The sequence below is a fragment of the Telmatherina bonti genome (assembly GCF_933228915.1).
Source record: "Telmatherina bonti genome assembly, chromosome: 6".
Classification (NCBI taxonomy): Eukaryota; Metazoa; Chordata; class Actinopteri; order Atheriniformes; family Telmatherinidae; genus Telmatherina; species Telmatherina bonti.
Window position 1 is genome coordinate 27,797,519 of NC_136624.1, and position 20,694 is coordinate 27,818,212.

The window sequence follows — 20,694 nt, forward strand, 5'->3', positions numbered from 1 at the left end:
ATAAACAGGTTGAGGCTATTTTCCATCCAAGCAGCACTTTCTGCCGGCTTTTATTGGGCTCCTTTCAGCTGTTCATGGATGCACAGATGGCACCAGCCCACAGGCCCATTATACTCCCAGATGAATCTAAGTAAGGTACTTAATTGGCATGGTTTCCCGTTTGGACGCGGTTTGGAGCCACAGCCTGCAGGAGAGGCGTCCAGGGAGCCTCGTGTCTTCTAGAAAAACCTCCTTCCCAGCGTGCAGACTGGAACTTTGATGCCCCATCGCTGAGGAAGCCCGTGTCTGACAGACTGCCTCTCCCAACTGCACCACAACACGATCCGAGTTACTGAAAAAGGCTTTCGACTCAAGCCCCCCCATCCGCCATTTTCAGCGGATTGAAAGCAGGTAGAGCACCTAAATCACAAGTCCCCGGTGGAACAAGGCAGGTAAGTGCGCCTACGAGGATCCTAAAGCCAAAAACCACCTTACGATGGAAACCAGGGAGAAAAACGCTCCACAACCACCTTACTCCGGCCAGCATTGGGAGGGTGGTGGGGAGCAAAGGGGGGTGCTGGTTTGCAAACAGGGTTAACAATAAACTGCATCCTTCTGGCGCTGTGGTGGACCGGTTAGATGCTCTTTTATTTGTCTTTGACAACTTTTCCTGAGAATCAGACGGAACGCTTGAGAATCCTCTTGACGCGCGCAGACTCCGCAAAATCAGACGCTTTGTGTGGCTTGAACTTCAGCTAGGAGGGGTTTAAAGATGTCTGATCACAAGTGCAGCAACAGTGCTGCCCAAATTAAATGTGAATGGACCGGCCAATAAAAAGTTTGCACAGTCAAGCTCTTTATTTTAAGAGGGCATTGAAAAGAAGGCTTAACCTGGATTCCACAAATGTAGACAAAGGAGATCCGGTCTTCAGTGTGTCATTAATCTGCTGTTTGATGAAGTATCACTGCCTTATGTTAATTAAGAGTGGTTGTGGTTACACTATCTGCCTGGTAACATTGTGTGATTTGTACATTTTTTATGAAAATAACTGAGATGTGTGAGCTCAGCCTGCAACATTTCAGTTGCTCAGCGGCTTATTGTTCTTGATCTTCATTCAGTTGGGATGGTGTGCATGTGAGGAAAGCTGAGCCTGTATCTGCGATGGGAACATTTTTGATGGATAAAAAGCTAATGTAAACGGCAGGGTTAAATGCGAGAACTTGCTCTTGTTAAATCAATGTCTGTCCTAGCTACAACATACCTTTTAAAATATTTAAATGACAACATGAGGTGCTTGAATGCAGTAAAGTTGTAGATATAAACTACTGATCTCCTTTCCAATGTGATACCAAGTAAAATGGTAATAACGACCTCAGAGCCTATACCAATATTTTGTACAAAAACTTAGTGTTTAGAAAATCACTCACAAGCAGCCCACACTAAGTGGGTAGTGATAGTTCACATGCTGGTTTAAATTGTGTGACTCAAACTAAAATCATTAAAAGATGCAAATGATTTTTAATACCTATGTTTTAAATTTATTTAGGTAATGTCAGTCAAAAGCAAATAAGAATAATTGATGCTATGATCTATCTATATTTATTAAATATTTTCAGTTGTAATTTTTAATCTCACAATGGCTGTTTTATTCCCGGTACTATTTTAATGACACCCAGCCAATGTAATGATCTAGTCTGCTGCTAACTCTGCCTGGCTAAATGTAGGGCATTTGAACTGATGTAAAATAATATCAGGGATTTAAGACTACATCTTATATTATTCCGAGCTCAACCCATGGTGCTAGGTATTGTAGCATTTACTTATTTTATAATCATATTCATTGCTGTACATTGGAACAAAATGGGATGCCCTAGTTTTCTGTGCGGTACTCCTTGTTTCAACATCAACAAAAACCTAAATTGTAGACAGACGTAGATTATTTTCTTGAAATTCAACTAAAGTGCTACATGTCCCCATTAGTTCCACATTTTTTCCCTACATACCTGGATATTAACTGTCTTCAGCACCACAGGCCCCAGAACGATGCCGGTCTGGCCCTAGCAGCACCTGCATCCTCTCTTCTTTGGATGGTCTGATAACTTCATCATGTTCTGTTCGTGATTGTTAGAAGTTTAAGAAAGCTTTTGGTGTTGCTGTAATACTTCACTGTCCTCCCACACATGGCACGCAGTACCATTGCTGTTCAACTCCACAGGTCACTGAGCTTTGGCCTGTCAGTGTGAGTGAGCGAGCGGGCCGCTGCTGTGATAGAATGCTGTGCCTTATTTCTCACATAACTATGGGAGGCAAAAGAAAAAGTTCCTTCCTACCAACTGGGGGTCATTTAGATCCTTTCCACTGTTAATGATAGACTACAGATTTGCTCCCAACAGACTAATTTATTGATATTTTAACATGAAAATCAGTTTTAGGATATTAATAGCTGTAACATCAACAAAAACCTACATTTTGGGCTGGAATTCCAAAATATTCTGCATCTAAGCCATGAAAAATAATGCCATCAGGTAAAGCTGGGGTTGGTAATCTTGGTCAGAGACATTTTTTTTCACTCTGGTTGTAGTGGTTCCTCGTCCTTATAGTAGTCTGTACATTTTTAAATCATGAACAATAAGAAATATAGTTAGACCCCTCAGTTTACTGTAAAACTGTAAAATATCTGACCGATCAAAACGTCAGGCCAAATTGAAGTTGTTCATTTCTTACATTTCGTAAGCTTCTCACAGCTGAGAAAATGCAGGAAGGACAGCCGAGAAAGAGAAAATCGTTGGTGGAAAAAGCTGCGAACTAGAAAAGCACTCGGAAAGCGCAAACCTCCGCCACGGCCTTTAAAAAAATCCTGGATCCAAACGGTGTTTCGGATCACCGCCAAAATTAAACCTATTCTTCTTTTTCACATTTCCAACAACTCGCGAAAAATCTAATAAAAATCCGTCCATAACTTTTTCAGTTATCTTGAACACAAACCAATAAACGCTGGTAAAAACATAACCTCCTTGGCAGAGGTAAGAAAAAAGCCTTGGATCATGCAAGGAACAAAACCAGAGGGGGAGGAGCCAAGACAGGGTGCTACTTTCACATCTTGCTTGCTCCCCAACAATGCCTACTCCTGCTTTCAATAAATGTTCTCTCTGGAATTATTTTGTGGGATTTTTAAAGTTTTTCAGACAAAAATGAATAACTTGATGCCAATTTTGGTTGCAGATAGATGCAAAGTATGTTTTTAGTTCTGACTTAAACGTTCAGTCAATAATTTGTTTGTATGTGCCATGCAATGTTGCTTCTAAGGGGAAAAAGCGGCATAAATACTGTTAGAAAGTGACGTTTATGTAGCTTATATATAAGTTAAAGTAGATTTATGTAGTTGTTTCATGTTAGAATCCAGTGAGATAAAAAAAAAGAGCACATTCCACAGCTGAACTATTCTCCTGAGTTTCTAATTAGGTTTGGGGAACCATTAACAAGCTCCAGTTAAGTAACCAAAGGATTCGAGTTGAAAAGGACTGCTTTAACAAAGCTGAAACATGCTTAGGAGCTGCCATACAAAGTCCTGCATGTAAACACTAAAACTTGGAAAGGAAATCTACGTACTAACCAGTAACTGGTGAAGAGTGGATGAAACAGGAGTTCCAGTGTTGAAAGTTTTGGTCCAGTGGTTTAAGTTGGTCTAAAGATTAAGATTAGCATTTTTGTGAAGATGGGTAAAAATTTTGCTACACAGTCTGAACATAAGGCCATTTCCAGGTCAACCTTTGACACCAACCTTTTTAGTTGAGAAAGATTTGTTTGTAAAAAACAAACGAAAAAAAACAAACAAAAACATTTTGGACCGTTTGGAGTGACGTCAGCTGGTCAAATGTGCCAGCTGCATTTCTCAGGTATAACTGTGTCGTGGAGCCAAAGGAGCAGATTTTCAGTCCTATTTGTGCACCCCTTGCCTGGATGTCTTGTCTTATTTGGGTATAATTGGAGGTAGTTATGAGCTGACCAGTGGCAGCATGTGGGGAAAGCTGGGCTTGAGAATCATGAAAGTTTCTAAACATGTTTGTCTCAGAAACTCACAAGATTAAATGAAGTATGTTTGACAGGTTCTCTGCCTGATGTTAAATTTGCATGTCACAACGTTCGTGTCATTCATGATGGGACATGGAAACAGATGTGTTGTGTCATGAATGTGAGCAAACCAGGAAACAAGCTATAGAAATACTGTGGAAAATAACCCACTAGCATTCCCTGTGGTTTCATGTCTGTTTTATGCAAAATTCAAACTGAAGACATTTTATTTATTGACTTTATTTTACAGGAAACTTGTATTTGAATGCAATGCAAGTCTGTTGATGTTGCTGCAGTTTGAGAAATGAATTTACTTTGAAGGCATCCGAAGCTTTAAAATCACTTTCTTTGCTTAGTTCCAGTTCGTGTGATAGCAAACAATTGAAACTCGGTGCCCATAGTCCCACGAACCTCAACAGGTAAAATATTATCTCAAACTGGATATAAGTCCTGATTCTTAACCTAACATGGCTTTTGTGTGTTTGATAACAAAATAATGAACTTCCTGCCATTGTAGTGTGGGTCATGGCTATTACTGGAGGAACAGTGGAGTCTATGAATGAAATTCCAGTTCATGTGTGGAAAGGTTTGCCTGACTGTCTGAATCTTGGACCTTCTGCAGTAAATCAAAGCCGCATTGGTGAGTTGTTGGCCTACTTCATACTTGGGGAGACAACAGAAAGCAAGTAGGCAGACAGCAGTACTTTATGTAGACACATTTATTTATTTAATAACAATTTTTTTTTATCTCACCCTATGAACACAAAGAAAAAAACTAATTATGAATCTTATGAAGTTGATGTAAAAAAAAAAACAAAAACACCTTTTAAATGTATGTAAATGTTTTTCTTCCTTTTTAGGAGTCTGGGCCACAAAAGTCATTCCTAAAGGCAAGCGTTTCGGTCCGTTTGTTGGCGAGAAGAAAAAAAGGTCCCAGGTGACCAGTAATGTTTACATGTGGGAGGTATGTTTCAGGCTGTTCTGTTGGCTTCTGTCATTTGTAGTCACCTTTTATAGTAGCTGGCCCAAAAGGCCACATGTGCTTGGCTAAAACCCCCCGAGCGCACCTCTGTGGCTCTAAAGACCTTATGAAGCGGCCAGTTAGCTGTAGACTTCACACAATAATTTCACATAAAAATAGAATTTTAAAGACAACTAGTGTTATTTCCACAAATACTTCAGCGTCCGCTTTGATAAAAATGGCGTTGCTTGTGTTTTCTAAAACAATATTGTGTGCCACCTTTTTTTTGCTTTCTAGGTTTACTTTCCTGCACGGGGATGGATGTGCATTGATGCCACAGACCCCATGAAGGGAAACTGGCTGAGATATGTGAACTGGGCTCGTTCTTGTGAAGAACAGAATCTTTTTCCTTTAGAGATCAACAGAGCCATTTACTACAAAGTTTTGAGGGTGAGTTTAATTTAAAATGTAGAAAAAATTCATCTGGATTAGAAGAGCATGCTCCTTCTTATGAACAAAGGACCAAACTTGCATAGGAGTATATTATAGATACTTAATACTCTAATAATTGTTGCTCAACATAATTTGCATAGTGCAGTTTTTCAAAGTTTTTGATTATGATTATTAGTTTAAAATGTATATTATTTATAAAGAATGTATATGCCTCCCAGGGTATTATAAGTAAATATGGATTTAAACGACCCATTATTGAAAGTTAAATAGTGCTTAAAAATTACTTAAAAAAATTAAAAATTTAATTTGAAAATTAGATAAACAATAATAATTTTAATAGGAAATAACAGTTAATTACAAAGTTTTTGCAAATGATTTTTGTGGGAAATTATTTATTGCAATTTAAAAAATGCTTTTTGAAGAATTAATAGACATTTTTGCGGAGTGTGGTTTGCCCCTGAGTTTTGTAGTTTTGCTATTACTTTTTACTCTGGCTCAAAAAAGAAAAAAAAAAAAGAAAAAAAAAAAGGTTGACCATCAGATTCAAAAGATTTCTAACATTTATTTGGGAGGGGGGGGCTTGGTATGTGGACATAAATGAATGCTATCAGTTCCTCTGTTTTAGTTCATCACAAAAATAAAAGGCCAAATCTGTTTAGAGTCAATGTGACTTCTCACATGACAAGCTCCATCTGCAAATAACACAGGCACTAAACAGTGATGAACAGAGACTGGAATAAGCGATGCACAAACCAAAGTGTGTCCCTACTGCCTGCCTTTAGTTTCAGTGGCTTCCGACATCAGTCTGAACATGCCAGAACTATGTCTTTGTTGGGCTTAATCTCCCTCTTAAATGACATTGTGGCTTTTAGTCTTTGCCAGCCATGGTGTTCTTGCTCAGTATGGGTCAGGCCGTTAAACTATTTCTACCTATAAATATTTCATACATTAATATAAGGCTGAGCTGACCCATGGTTGATTAATTTCCTGTCTTTCTATTAAAGATGCCATTGTTGCATTATTGAGAAAGTTTTTGACCATATTCTCAAACACAATAATCACAATTTTTTCATTTCATTTCACAATATATTACAATCCACTTTGATGGATTTTAACAAAACAGTATTTGCATGTTGATAATGCTTCTTATTAAGTATTTAAGTAACATTTGAATCACTGGTTGTAGCAATTTCTCTCTTCAAAACATGAATTAATTTATTTTTGAAGATGATGTTACTGGTTCAGATTAATGTAATTTAGTTGAAGGCAGTCCTGTGAAAATATTAAGTTATACTTTTTGTGAATACTGCCTACAAAGTCTGCTTTAAATCTTGGAGGGTGTATTGTTTTTAACTTTCCCCTTCACAATTACATGCTTGAACTCACAGTATCTCTGTAATTACTGCGTTAAACCACAGTTTAAGGGTTAAACCAACCAAAGAAGCTCCACGTTTTAATCTCTACGTAAGAAACTTTAACGGTAGTATCTTTCTTATTTAATATTATTCCTAATATATTCCTTTTAATACCTGGTCAGTTAAGCACTTTAGCATCTGTTTTAAATCGTCAGCTATACCTGTTGTGCTATATGATGTACTTTACTCGTAAGACTAGTCGACAAAAATAATCGTAACTCAGTTTCTCTCACTAAAGACGTGAAATTTCATAACCGTTAAAGCAGATTAGATAGATGGAAGCCCAAATATTCCCCTTGCCTCTCAGCAAGCAGGGCTGTGATTGGTTGCCGACCTCATCTCTCGTTGTTGCAGCCTATCGGGCCGGGAGAGGAGCTGCTGGTGTGGTACACAGTAGAAGACAACCCTGAGATAACAGCTGCACTGGAAGAAGAAAGAGCCAGTAGTCTGAACAGGAAAAACTCACCCAGGGCGAAGCGAGGTGAGGCCTCAACCCAAACCGTACTGACGTTAGTGTCGTTCTTTGTAAGGCGCGCGCTGCTCACGCGCGACACTTGGCTAATTGTTTCTCGTGCAGCTCAGTCGAAATTATACCAGACGGGCTAGCAGGCTGCGATTGAAGGAAGGCTAGTGGAAGCTAGCGTGCGATGTGTGAGGCTTTTTTCTACTTCCATACCCGACCTGAAACTCGTCCGTACTATCTGGTTTAACCCCAGATATAGACTATTAAGCCACATACGTGTCATAGAATACAACGTTTAGGTAATAAACTAGTATTTGAGTAACTTTTTGAGCGGCTTTTCCCCATCTGGTTCCTACGTTGTTGAGGATGTGACCTTCCTTGAGTTCATCCATCGGCGAGCTTCTCTACTTGATGATGGCCTAGCAGGTTAGCTATCTAGTCAGCTTCCTTATCCAGGTTTAGGCTAAATATATTGCAAGTATGGGATAGAAACCCGCAATATAGTAGTAATATCGTGTGTCTTAATTGACGCTCTAAGTCGTTTCGGTCCGGAAGAACCAATTCATCGAGTTGTTAGAGTTGTTATTGCACGTTAGCATGAGGCTAAATGGCTAGGTATGGGAACACGGACATCAAAGTGTGGACGAGCAGATGGCAAACTGTGTTATATATAAGAAATTTGTTATTTTAAATGCCCGATTTGTTTAATTAGACAGTTAATATAGTGTCAGTCACTGTAAATATTGATTTCGTATTCTTGTGTAACAACGTTGTTTATTACCACATCAATATAGAAAATAAATGCAACAGAAACGTGATTTGGTTGTCGTCTTTAAGATCTTTTTTAAATTCAGTTAACATGTTATAGCATGTTAATATGTTCTTGTAAAATAAGGGTAAACTGCGTCTCTCATTGTTAAAGACTTGGTCAGTCAGACTGGTGTCATATTTATTTTGATCAATATAAATTTTGAACATGCATTTTTATTGTTATGGTGTGTCATGTAGCTCATCCAACATATTGTTAAATTAACAATTCAGAATTGTGTAGATCATGTACTTCTTCTTATCCAAATGATTGCTTTATGTGATGTTATTGTGTGATTATTTTAGTGCATAATATATGAAACAAGAAGAGAGACAAATCCTTCATTGTAACACATAAAATGTGGAAAAAATGAGCTAGGAAGGTAAACTAATAACCATAAGTTGCATCATAAAGAGCATGTTTCAGTTTCTGTGGAACGCTGGGGGCAACACCCCCACCATGTCATTGACATTCAGTAGTGTGACTTCTTGCAACCATATGTTTTTATTGCAAAACTTAACCTAGGCTGTCAAAACTTTGAAATAAAGTGTGAAATATGGTAATTGTGTTGCAAGTTGTTGGGTTTAAAATATTGTCAGGATTATATTGATAAGCCAATAATTTGTTTAATAACATGCATTGATCAAGAAAATTAAATTTAGTGTTTTGAATGTATATTTTTTGTTTGATTAAATGGTGGTTTTTGCATGCACTTTCTTGTAAATGCAACTTCAACAAATGTCCTCAACAATTTCGTTTAAAGTAATTTAAAGGCAAAAGTTGGTCCACTGATGTTACATTGTTTTGCTAAATCCTTCATTTCTGAGTCACTTGGAGCTTACCAGTTGCCAGAATATCAGCAACCTTTTGAGGGGGAAAAATAATATGTGGCCATAATGCTGTATTCAAAGATTATCAAACTTGAGCATAGAAGGCCAGCCAAAACTGAAATGTGCAGAAATGGCATTTAATCTATATTTCACTTTATAAAAGAGGATATAAATAATGCAAAAGAATCCTGGTCAGGTCAACTAATCACAGTAATAAATACTGTGTTAGTCTGACCAGCATGAGTTTCTCTGGTATGAACTAGGATTTCGAGGTCAGGTCAGATGACCTTGTTGACACAGTTCGGTGACAAGAATGTGTTAGGAATTGCCTTCACTCAAGTAAGACTTAGAAATTCAAAATGGTGTCTTGTTAAACATTGGCTGAGATTGTTACAATGTTTATTAATTGTCATATTTAAGTTGCATAAATACGTTGACCCATATATATGTGAATAGAAGTCAGCTGCTTACAGATGAGTTTGAATGTTTAGCTTTACATTTGTAATTTTACAACTAAACTGTATTGTCTTTAAACAGATCTGATCCCAAAAGTATCAGTTTCAAATTATGTTGATTTACATGTTAGGCGCATTAAAAAAAAAGATTGATATGAGAAGAGGGGAAGTTTTTTTGGTCTCTAAAATTGGTTGTCTTGCTTTCTTATCTGTTTATTTATTTAGGAAATGTTTTTAAAACTTTTCTTTCATTTCGTAAAATTATGTTGCAATTCAGCTTTGCACAAAGTGAAGTGTGCATCTTTGTGTATTTTACTTGCAGCCAGAAGAAAGCAGCTGGAGAAAGCCAGACGGGCTGGTTTGGGTGGATTCAAGAAAACAAGTGGAACCAAACCTACTGTCAAGGAAATGTGGGATGGTGAAGAAGGTAAATGAACTTAGTTTTGTGAAAGTTTTTTTCAAGCACATTGAAAAAATGAAAAAATTTGGTCATTTAATTTTGAATTGGTTTCTTTAAAGTCAAAATTATTACTATTATTATTAAGAGAAAACCATTTTTGCAGGTGTAAAGGAGGGGGGTGAGAGGCCATCAGTGATGTTGCAAGAACCCAGTGAAGTTCATCCATTGGGAAGCACTGAGCATAAAGATGTGCAGGGCATGTCAGCTGCATTGATGGACAGTGGAAACTGGGAGGAAGAGGAGGAGGAGGAAGTTCAAGAAGTGGAAGATGGTGTTGATCCCCATGAAAGGCATCACCGATCTTCTCAGCAGTTAGCTGTAGCTGACTCTGTGCAGCACAAGCAGTCTGACCCACTGCTAGCCAGTGAAGAAAGCCATAAGGAGTCACAGGGGACGCTGGAATATTCCTTGCTTGCAGGCCAAGAGCAAGACGTTGATCCTTGTCTCGACCCCGACGGTGAGCTTGAAGATGATCTCCAAGGAGAAGCATACCCTTGTCACCACTGTGAGCGCCACTTTTCCACCAGACAAGGTCTGGAGCGTCATATACACATTCATGCCTTCAGCAACCAGCAAACACAACTCTTTAAGTGCCGATACTGCAGTAAATCTTTTGGCTCACAAGTTGGGCGGCGGCGGCATGAAAGAAGGCATGAAAGTGGGTTTAAGAAAAGGCCTGGCTCTGTGGCCAGAGCTTCCAGTCTGCTCAGTCCTGTGGTGCAAACCGATTCAAGTCCAGACTGCGCCAGCCCAACTAGTCACTATATAGCCATAGGGTCCCAGTTTACAACAGGACATGTGCAAAACTCTGAGATGCTAAAAAAAGAATTGGGGCTCCCCGCAGACCGTCCGTTAATGTTGGATGAAAACGGAGAGTCAAAAGAACTTCATCCCTGCAAGTACTGTAATAAGGCTTTTGGTACACACACCAACATGCGCAGACACCAACGCAGAATACATGAACGGCACTTGCTGCCAAAGGGAGTTCGCAGGAAAGGCATGCTGTTACAAGAAGCAGCAGCGCGACAGCAGCCTGGCGAGTCCCCCAGCACCAGCCCTCCACCCGTCTATGTGCCTAGTGCAGACACGGAAGATGAGGTAGACAGGGATGATTATGCAGTGGATATATCTAAGAACATCTCTGAAAATCTGAGCTTCTACATTGATGGCAAGATTGTATCAACCAGTACAGTGAGCAGTTGCGAGGTGATAGAGGTTGATTCAAGGTCTTTGTTTGGCCTCGACACGGTCATTATCAGCCCTAATCAGATAAGTCAAGCACTGAAAGTGGAGGGTCGAACGAATACTACTAAGCAAATTGCTCACAGTGGCCAACCGGCAGCAAAAAGAAGAACATCTACACCTCCACTTGTTACTGGCCTTAAAGTGGAAACGGAAACTTCATCGTCCTCACCATCATCATCTACTTCGTCTTCATCTAATTTATTAGTGGGAGGAGTGTTTCAGCAAGCCGCAGATTCAGTAGCATTTCAACGGGAGAAAACGGTTTACCTCTCCCCTAAGCTCAAACAGCTCCTTCAGACACAAGATTTTCAGAAATCTACCATAACGCTCATAACGGAGAGCCATAGACTGGCCTCACCGCTCTCAGTCTCATCACTGCAAGGGCCTTCAGGAAAGTTCAAAAGAAGAACAGCTTCTCCACTGTCATCCCCACAGCTCAGTCCTACAGGTAAAACCGAAAGCTGTAAAACACAAGGGACAAGTGCAGAGAACCTAAAGGTGCCAAAGCTGGAAAGCCACAGTGTGCCACCTCCTGAGGGCATCCTGGACAAAGATGAAGGGGATAATCTGAGCCTTTCTGGAGAAGCAATGCACAGTCCAGCTTCCTCTAGTAGCGGAGGAAACTCCTGTAATCAGCAGCCCTTGGATCTGTCAAACTCATCCGTTAGTAGGCGAGGTGATGATTTAAACAAGGTGCTTGGGGACTTGGCTTTGGATTTAAGTGTGCATCAGAAGGCCACTGCGGAACCGGAAGTAAAGGGAACTGCAGCTCAGCAGCCTGTAGTAAAGAAGAGAAAACCTAACACCAGTATGCTTGAAAAGGTGTTGATGAACGAGTATGTCGGTCTAACTTTGCCAGGAGAGGAGGGCCCCTCAGCTCTGGCAAACATGAGCTCTTTCAGTTCTCATTCTCCAAATGTTGCATCCGAGTCTGCCCACCCATCTCCACCTTCTTTGACCCCAGTCATGAATCCCTCTTCACCTGGCACCTGCAGTGTGACATCCACAACCCCACCTCCCCCTGTTTTACCTACCATACAGTCTCCAGTTATGCCTAGCTCTCCTCTCTCCCAGCCTTCAGACTCACCAGCTCTCAGACCTCTTCCTGTCCTCTCCCCAAAAATGTCTCCAAGATCAGTTGAACATGAGCCTATGTCAGATTCAGCTGAGGATGTCTTAGCTGAGGACAACAGAAACGAGGATAAGAACCATGTCTCTGAGCCACTGGATTCCTCAAACACTAGACTTGAAAGTCCCCCCAATTGTTCAGTGACATTAAGTCCTCCTGGGCCTTCATCTGCAGATCGTCCCACTGCAGAAGCCGACGCTTCTCTGCCTGCACCTTGCAACGACAATGTTGCAGAAACTGAGAAACTGAAATCTGACTTTGCTGCTGTCTCCTCTCTACCAGAAACTGCATCTTCCTCAGCTGCTCATCTTCCTACATCATACGAGTCATTTCCATCACAAATTTCACAATCCCCCCTTCATGTTAAAGTAAAAGAGGAACCTCCCCATAGTGAAGATGAGTTGCCAGTTACAAACCATGCAGCTCAGGATGTGGTTGGCTCTTCCTCTCAGCATACTGATCCCAATCAGTCATCTGAGAAATCCCCTGAAGACGAGGAATTCGAGTCTGTGTACTGCAAGACTTTTGTGTGTAATGTCTGTGAGGCACCATTCAACTCCATCAAAGAGCTCAGTGGACATATCGCAGACCATGCAGCAGACTGGCCCTTTAAGTGTGAATTTTGTGTTCAGCTGTTTAGCGATGCCCCAGCTCTGCTGATTCACCGGACATCGCTACATGGAGTGGGCCAGATTTTTGTTTGCTCAGTCTGTTCCAAAGAGTTTGCCTTTCTCTGTAACCTCCAGCAGCACCAAAAGGACCTCCATCCAAATGAGACATGCTCACATACGACTGTAGAAAGTGGCAAACTTAGGCCACAAAATTACACAGATCCATCCAAAGCCAAAGAGGAAAGCAGTCCTTCAACACCAGCACCAGAAATGGCTGACGGTACACCCCAAAGTGACTCCCATGTAGCAAATGATGAGCCTGATGTCAATGGTAATCATACGGAGGACCCCAATGAGGAGCTGTACACTACAATAAAGATCATGGCCTCAGAAGGAGGAAAACCTAAAGGTCCTGACATCCGTCTTGGCATTAATCAACACTATCCCAGTTATAAACCACCCCCTTTTCCTTATCATAGTCGTTCCCATGCAGGATCAGTGGCCTCTGCTACTAATTTCACTACCCACAACATACCGCAAACTTTCAGCACTGCCATTCGCTGCACAAAGTGTGGCAACAGTTTTGACAATATGCCTGAACTGCACAAGCATATACTGGCCTGTGCCAATGCTAGTGATAAGAAACGTTACACTCCCAAGAAAAACCCCATCCCCCTCAAGCAAATAGTGAAGAGTCCCAATGGAGTTGCATCACCCACAGCGGCCACGGCAGGACAGGGTGCTTTTCGTAGGATGGGTCAGCCAAAGAGACTTAACTTTAATCAAGATAGCAGCAAAATGAAAATGAGTGCCCTCAATAAAAAGAAAAACCAGCTGGTACAAAAAGCAATTACACAGAAAAATAAAGCTGCCACAACTGTGAAGAAGGCTGCAGTCAAAGCTGAAGAAGAGCATGCTTCTAACGTGTGTCCTCACTGCAGTCGGGCGTTTACTTATACTGCAAGTCTGAATAAACATATGGCGGTCAGCTGTCCCATGAAACCCGTTGTTACTAAAAAGGGCAAAAAAGGCCTGGCAGAAGTGAAAAAGGAGGGCGCTTCTGTGGTTGATAAAAGCGCAGGTAGGAAGAAAGCTTCAGAGAGTGATGTACAAACAGAGCTAGAGGTTAAACCTCTGGGAAAGACCAGAGCCCGTAGCTCGGGTGCAGCGGTCCCCAAGTCGCTTCATCCAGGCAAAGGGAAAGCTGCTGCAACAGCAGGCCGACTGAAGAGGCCCGCCTCATTCCCTGCACCAGTTTCTGCTAGCAAAAAAACAAAGAAAGCCCAAGCTCAATCTCTACCTCCCACTCCTTCAGCCCCAGGTACTCCCAGTGACACGGCACCGCCGCGTCCAGCCATGAGGATGCAGCGCATGGGCAAAGAGCCTGGACCCAAAAGATTAGCGGAGGCCAAATCGTCACCACAACTGAAGAAAGAAGAACGATTCTCACTTAGATCAAGGGAGAGAGTGGGGGGTCCGGTCACCAGGAGCTTGCAGATGGCCAACACATCGCCTCCTGCGGAGGTGAAAACTGAGGAACCACCGATGCAAGAGCCAAAAGACTCTCCGGTAAGAGAGCTGTATTTTGTTGATGGACACTGAGGATTAATTTTAAACTGTAATAAACCTCTAGAAATGTTGACTATGACAGGTAGGTTCTCCTGGTTTAGCTGTGAGTGCTTCTGTGATGAAAGTCCAGTTTGTAACAGTTTATTTTTTTTATCAGGCCAAACTTATTGTTATGCCACAAACTTCATCTCTGTCAGCGCTGTACCATCCAGTTGTGTTCAGAAAAGCATGGTCACACTGAGTGGCACACTTCTTAGAAATGGGAAATGACTGCAGGTTCCTGATTACTGCAGGATTTTTTGGGGTAGTTACCAAGATGAAACATGCCTGCGCAAAACTTTTTTCATTTATCTTATTAGCTGCACAAACCAGCTGAAATAAATGGTTTGATTTGAAGGTATTTCCACCAGGTGTTTTAAAGTCTAAATATATCTAGCAATAGTCAACCATGTAAGATGGATGATGATGGATGATCCCCTTTTTTGTTACATAATTTCTAGGGGTGGGAAAATCAAATATTGGGAATATTTTTGCTTCACAATTTTAAAATCAAATTTTTTTTTTGTTAAAAAAAAACATTTTTTTCCCAAATAAATAAAAATAATCCATTAGAATTTTTTGGGTCATTTTTATTGTTTTTATTGATCTTTTTACTTGTCTTCCCGGGTATTATAGCAGCAGAATGATGGTCTGGCTACTGTGTTTTTTTCCCTAATTCAAATCAAGAAAAATGGCTTGCAAAACAAAAAGCTTTGTACTTTTTTTTTTTTGTTTGTTTTTAATCTACAAAATTGAAGAATTGTGAGAATTGCAATTTAAATTGAATCAGCACCCAAAAATTTGGAATCAAATCGGGACAAATGCATATCGTCACAGCCCTAATAATTTCTGGGATTTTCGTAACTAGGACTGATTGACTGACAAGTTTTTTGTTTTTTTTAAAACTTTGGTCTTACTCTGTTGCTCATTGCCATGTTTGGTTTTTGCAGGAGGTGCTGATGAAGTGAGCCATGATGAAAGCCTAGAGTCCTTCCTGGGAATGCAACGTTCACCTGTCAGGCAACCCTCTGGACTCACTGAGGCACTAAGGACTACTTTTTGGGGTGGATTTGTCCAAGCAAAATGAGGAAGCCGAATTGAACTGCCTTTTCTAAGTTTGAGGAGGGAACTCTGTATCTTTGTCTATCTTGCGGACTAAACTGAGCCTCGATTTCTGCCAGCTTTGCAAAAAAAAAAAAAGGAAACTAAATGACATTGAGTTAATATATACAACATGTGTCATTACTTGACCCAAAACAGTGTGATTAGGGCTCTGTTAGTTTTGGAAAGCTGATGTATTGCAAATGGCAATCATGTATCAGTTAGGGTGAAGTAAACTTGTTCTATTCTAATTCTATTTTTTCCATATTTTCCCCTTTTTGTTGTTTAGATTTCAGACACTCGTAATGCATGTGCTGACTAGAGGAAAAAATAGATTAAGCCAGTTCCTATGTCTCTCCCAGTGGGCACTTCAGTTTATACATGATTTACAAAGTATGTATGTTTTGATTTAAAATTTTTGTAGTCATAATGTTGAATATATCATATTGGCTTTTTTTTTTTTTGTTTTGTTTGGGGAAACAAAAATCAAAATGGTGGTTTTTTTACTGCAACAGTTGGTCCTCAGGAACACTGTATATGTGTTTGGTAAGTATGTGTATGGTTCTGGTTGGATGTACAGCCTGAGAGCTGTTCCTTAGGTCTAAATCTCCAACATGTTTTTACTTGCTTTCCGTATTGTTTAACGGCAGGTTGTTCTAGCTGTAAAATGGTGGGAATGATTGCGTTCTCCTTGGAAAAATGATTTTTTTTAATATCACTCAATAAGCCCAGTGTTCTTACAGCACTTTAAAAAGAACTGCCAAAACTTCCAGCTGGATCAGTAAGATTGGTGGATTTAAGCAGTGTGTGATGGGAATGTCTTCAGATCTGCTGCATTCTGCATTTATTATTTGCCCCCAAATGGGGCAAATGTAATCTCAAGTACTTCTTTTTACAGCTTTGGGCAAACAAATGTCACAACTGTTTGTCTACATCAGGCAGTTTTACACATAAATGACAAATGGCACAATTTCTTACAGGCCATAAAGAAAACTTTTTGAGTACGTTGAAAGCTGATGTTTGCAAAGTCGTTTCATGTTTTATTTCAAAAGCCATGCCACACCACTGTGCTCTGAGGTCTGTTTTGTTTGTATGTTTTAAGGCTGATGGAAAAATGTGCTTTCCTTGTTTTCAGTTCAGCGTCTCCAGTGCTTTCCCCACATTATCGCTCATAACCATTTCCAGTTTTACCACAATGAAAACAAACACACATAGTTTTTGGACAGTAAATTGAACAGTTTAATTTGAAGCTAATTTATGTTTCCATGAGAAATCTTGATGTTTTGCCTTTCAGCATTATGACCATGTATTTAAGGATGAACAAAGACGCAGATTCCAAATGACCTCAAGTAAAAATTGCTGTAATTGACATAATAAAGGAAAAAAAATCAACTTGTGTAAAGATGTTGTTTATGCTTTCCAGGAATCTCGTACACGGGTAAGAGATGGATAATGCATGGAAATGTTACTGTAGGTTTGAGTTTGGCGTTTGATAAAGACCCCAGGTTTAATGGTTTATGTTTATATATTTTTTATTTGTAAAATGTAAAGTGTCAAGAATAGCTATAAAGTTGTAGAATATGTAATTAGCCGTTTCCTAACCACATCTGGTTCGTTAGGACCTCCAAACAGTAGATTTCCTTGTAATTTCTATTTGCTGCTTTGCCTTATGAATTGATAGGAAGGCTGCCAATTTATGAGGCAAAAATAAACCTTTTGAAAGTTTGAAGGCAGAGAGTCTTCCATAAATCCTATTTTAAATAGCTGCCTTTGCTCCTGTGGGGGGGGCAGGCATCGCTATTGTCATCATGCTTGTTGCAGAAAGATCTGTATCTATTTTGGTAGCTGTTCACTTGTCAAAGAGGTTGATACGTGAGTCATGAAGTGCCTTTAAATTTTTACTTTCGCTGGTTTTGTGTGGGTCAGTACAGAAATAGGAAGTAAGTAATTGTAGGATTGGTGATGTGTGTCCAGACGGTTATATCTGGATATCTTTCATAAAATGATTTAAGTTCACTTCTCAAGACAAGAGTTTGAAAAGCTTCACATAAAATGGAAAGATGATCCTACAAAAAGATGAGTAGTTCTCTATTCATTTACTATGTAAGCTTTATTTGTTATCTTTAATGTTATTTATGACATTATTATTTTCATACTGGAAACAGTTAATTGTTGGCCATGACAAATGACCATTGCTCGGGTAGTTGGAACAATTGTGAATAAAAATAAATGAATATGTTTGCAAATGCTTGGGTTTATGTACAGCAGCAGCAGCATGCTGAAGTGTTTTGACATGAAATTAGGTAAAAAGGCATAATCAGTGTGAAGTATAAATAATTATCTATAAATGAGTTTTTGTCATAAAAGAAGTCAATTCTTATACACAAATTAATGGAAAAATGAACTCAGAATAAATAGTTTTTCTTATTCTGCTTATTTCCTAAGTTAAAATCTCGAAGTGCTTTTGAGTTATTATTCCACTTCTAATGGATGAAAGACCAAAGCATCTCCAGATATATCTGATGGTGCAAGAGTCCCCATGAATATCTTTCAAAATCTTGTCTGGCTTGTGAGAATCTGCCAAAAATAGTTTCAGACAGACTTCATTCATCACACTCAAACTTTCCTTAATTATTCCTTAATGAGCTGTAAAGCTCTGCATAGACGGTGTAACGGAAATGTGTTTCTCACTTTGGAAACAAATTCGCCAAGGAACTGTGACGTCTTCTAGACGTCAATCTGTGCAGACAAATGTGGGTTATAGTGGTGAAAGATGCGGTTATGAATTAAATGTATGCTGGATTTGATCCACAGGCTGGACTTTCCTTCATTCAAAGGGATGTTGAGACGTGTTTATTTGCCCCACTGTCACGATGGTATAAATTATAGCTGTATGTAGTTTATGAGTGTTGTTCTGTGCGTGTATGAATAGTACTTTGTGGATGTGTGGAGAGATGGCTGCACCATACTCAAACTGTCAGGGTGAAATATCACTGCACTTTCCTTCGATTGCTGTGCATAGTGCTTCAGCCCTATTTATAAAAATGCAATTCCCTGCTGCTCTGTGTGCCTGGCTAGACAAAATAAACTAGGATATGCCAGAGAGGCAGATTCAGGATGTTGGGTGAAACATTTACCTATATGAGCCTCAAAATGACATCACACAGGAGATTTACTGCAGTAAAGTAGATACTGTATTAGTGAAATAAAAATAAATCTACATTAAAAAAAAATAAATAAAAGGCTTAATCATTTAACTAAATAATTAATTAATTAATAAAGCAGTTTAATTATAAATGTGGATGATCTTTTGTCAAATATGCAAATTGTGCTTAACAAAAATGTTCTTTGTATCCAAACTGAGTAACTTTGTTTAAGTAACCAAACTGGGACAGGCAAAGACAGAGAGAAAAAAGAACTCAATGTGAGTTTATTCAGCTTCTACTTCCTGCTAGATTATATTGGTATGGATTGCACTTTTTACTGGAACTGTCCTGAATGTATGAAACTCTGTTTTTCTTTTGTTCAAGCATCTCCCCTCGTCAGGCATTTTAAATATGATCATACCACACTGAGTCAAAACTATGTGACTTAGCAAATGTATACCAAAAATGGGAGTGACCTCAGTTGTGTGTGATATATGAAAACATTATTCTGGATGATTCCACTCCTTTCTTTATAGAAAGGATTTAGCACATGGCTTAATTTGGTCTAATTAAGGCTGAGCCGTGCCACTCTGTAAAGGACGCTCATTTCTTCTGTTTGTTTTCATTAACTTATTCTTTTGGTCATAACTGAACTCTTACGACTTTAGTTGAGGGATGGAGGAAAGATGGAGCACTAAACTGAAACAGCAGCCCTTTGACTCATCTTCCTCTTCGCTACAATGTCCTTATGCCCTCTTTACTGTAGATGTCTGTCCGGCCTTCTCCTGTTCCATTTTGCTACAAGACCCTGAGATACTTTAACTCTTCCATTTGTAGCAGAGGCTCTTGAGACTCTTCCCTGATCAGGAAGCAGCACTCCATCCTTTTCCAGTTGAGAACCATGGCCTGGAGGAGCTGATTTTCATTATGGCTACATCACACTCAGCAGTAAACCAATCCAGTGCAAGCTGAGCAGCATGAAAAGCAGAAGACAACAAAACCCCATCTTCCACAAAAACCACAGGTGAAACCCAAAGGTCCCCTGAGCCAGACACCCTTCTTTCTCTGGGTATGTGTAAAACTCATGTCCATTAAAACCTCAAGACAGGATTGATCACAATGGGCAGCCATGACAGAGTCTAGCCTGCACCATACATGTGTGAAGTTGTATTAAAGATGTGGACACAGCTCTTGCTCTAGTTACAGAGACATCTGAGAGACTGCAGTAGTGGCTTTGGTACTTTCTTGAAGCATCATTTGCAGAATCCCTCAGGGAACGTGGTTGTTAGCCATTTCCGGGTGCACAAAACACGCGTCGATCAGATGGCAAATGGGATCAAAAAGACAGGAGTGAATCTTGTCATGCTCTGCACTGGGCAGCGCTGCTTCTCAGCTTAATCCTACCATGTTCTCAGTGACAACTGCAAAAAGTAAACGAGCAGTCAATGCTACTCTACATCTCCACCTTTCATCATCTGTCCGTTGCTATGTCATTAATTCATTTTTTTTTTCTTTTAGGAAAAAAAAATTTATTTCTCCATAAAAGCTTGTTTTCAGTGACTTCTCTGAACAAACTGGAACCATCAGGGATCCTCAGAAATCAGATGCAGCTGCGAATAAAGGCAATTATTGTGTTTGTGCAATATTATGCAAAATATAAACTTTAATTTTGAAATTAGTTTGACATTTTCACTGTGGACTAAGAAGAAATTGTTAATTTTATTTATTGATGAAGAAGGGTCTTTCTAGTACACTGGTATTTTTTTTTTAGTAGTATTTATATTGGGATTATATTTTTTTCCTTAAATGTCTGTTGTTTCAAGCTATCAACCTCATTACCTCAATATTTTTATGGATACAGACTTCTAGTTTGTCTCAAATTTCACTCCAAACCGCATGCTCTACGACAGCATCATGTTGTCTGGGTTGTTAATGTGGCTACGCAAATATTATTTTAA

The 20,694-nt window shown here is 39.6% G+C and overlaps 1 protein-coding gene across 1 annotated transcript; it reads left to right on the top strand.

Annotated features, from left to right (window-relative positions):
* Positions 1 to 7,256: 7,256 nt before the first annotated feature.
* On the top strand, positions 7,257 to 16,929 carry prdm2b (PR domain containing 2, with ZNF domain b). Its single transcript, XM_079241881.1, has 4 exons — positions 7,257 to 7,361; positions 9,759 to 9,863; positions 10,000 to 14,450; positions 15,440 to 16,929. Exons 2-4 carry the CDS (start codon positions 9,845 to 9,847, stop codon positions 15,455 to 15,457), a joined length of 4,488 nt encoding a protein of 1,495 aa, XP_079098007.1. The 5' UTR covers positions 7,257 to 7,361; positions 9,759 to 9,844; the 3' UTR covers positions 15,458 to 16,929.
* Positions 16,930 to 20,694: the final 3,765 nt, after the last annotated feature.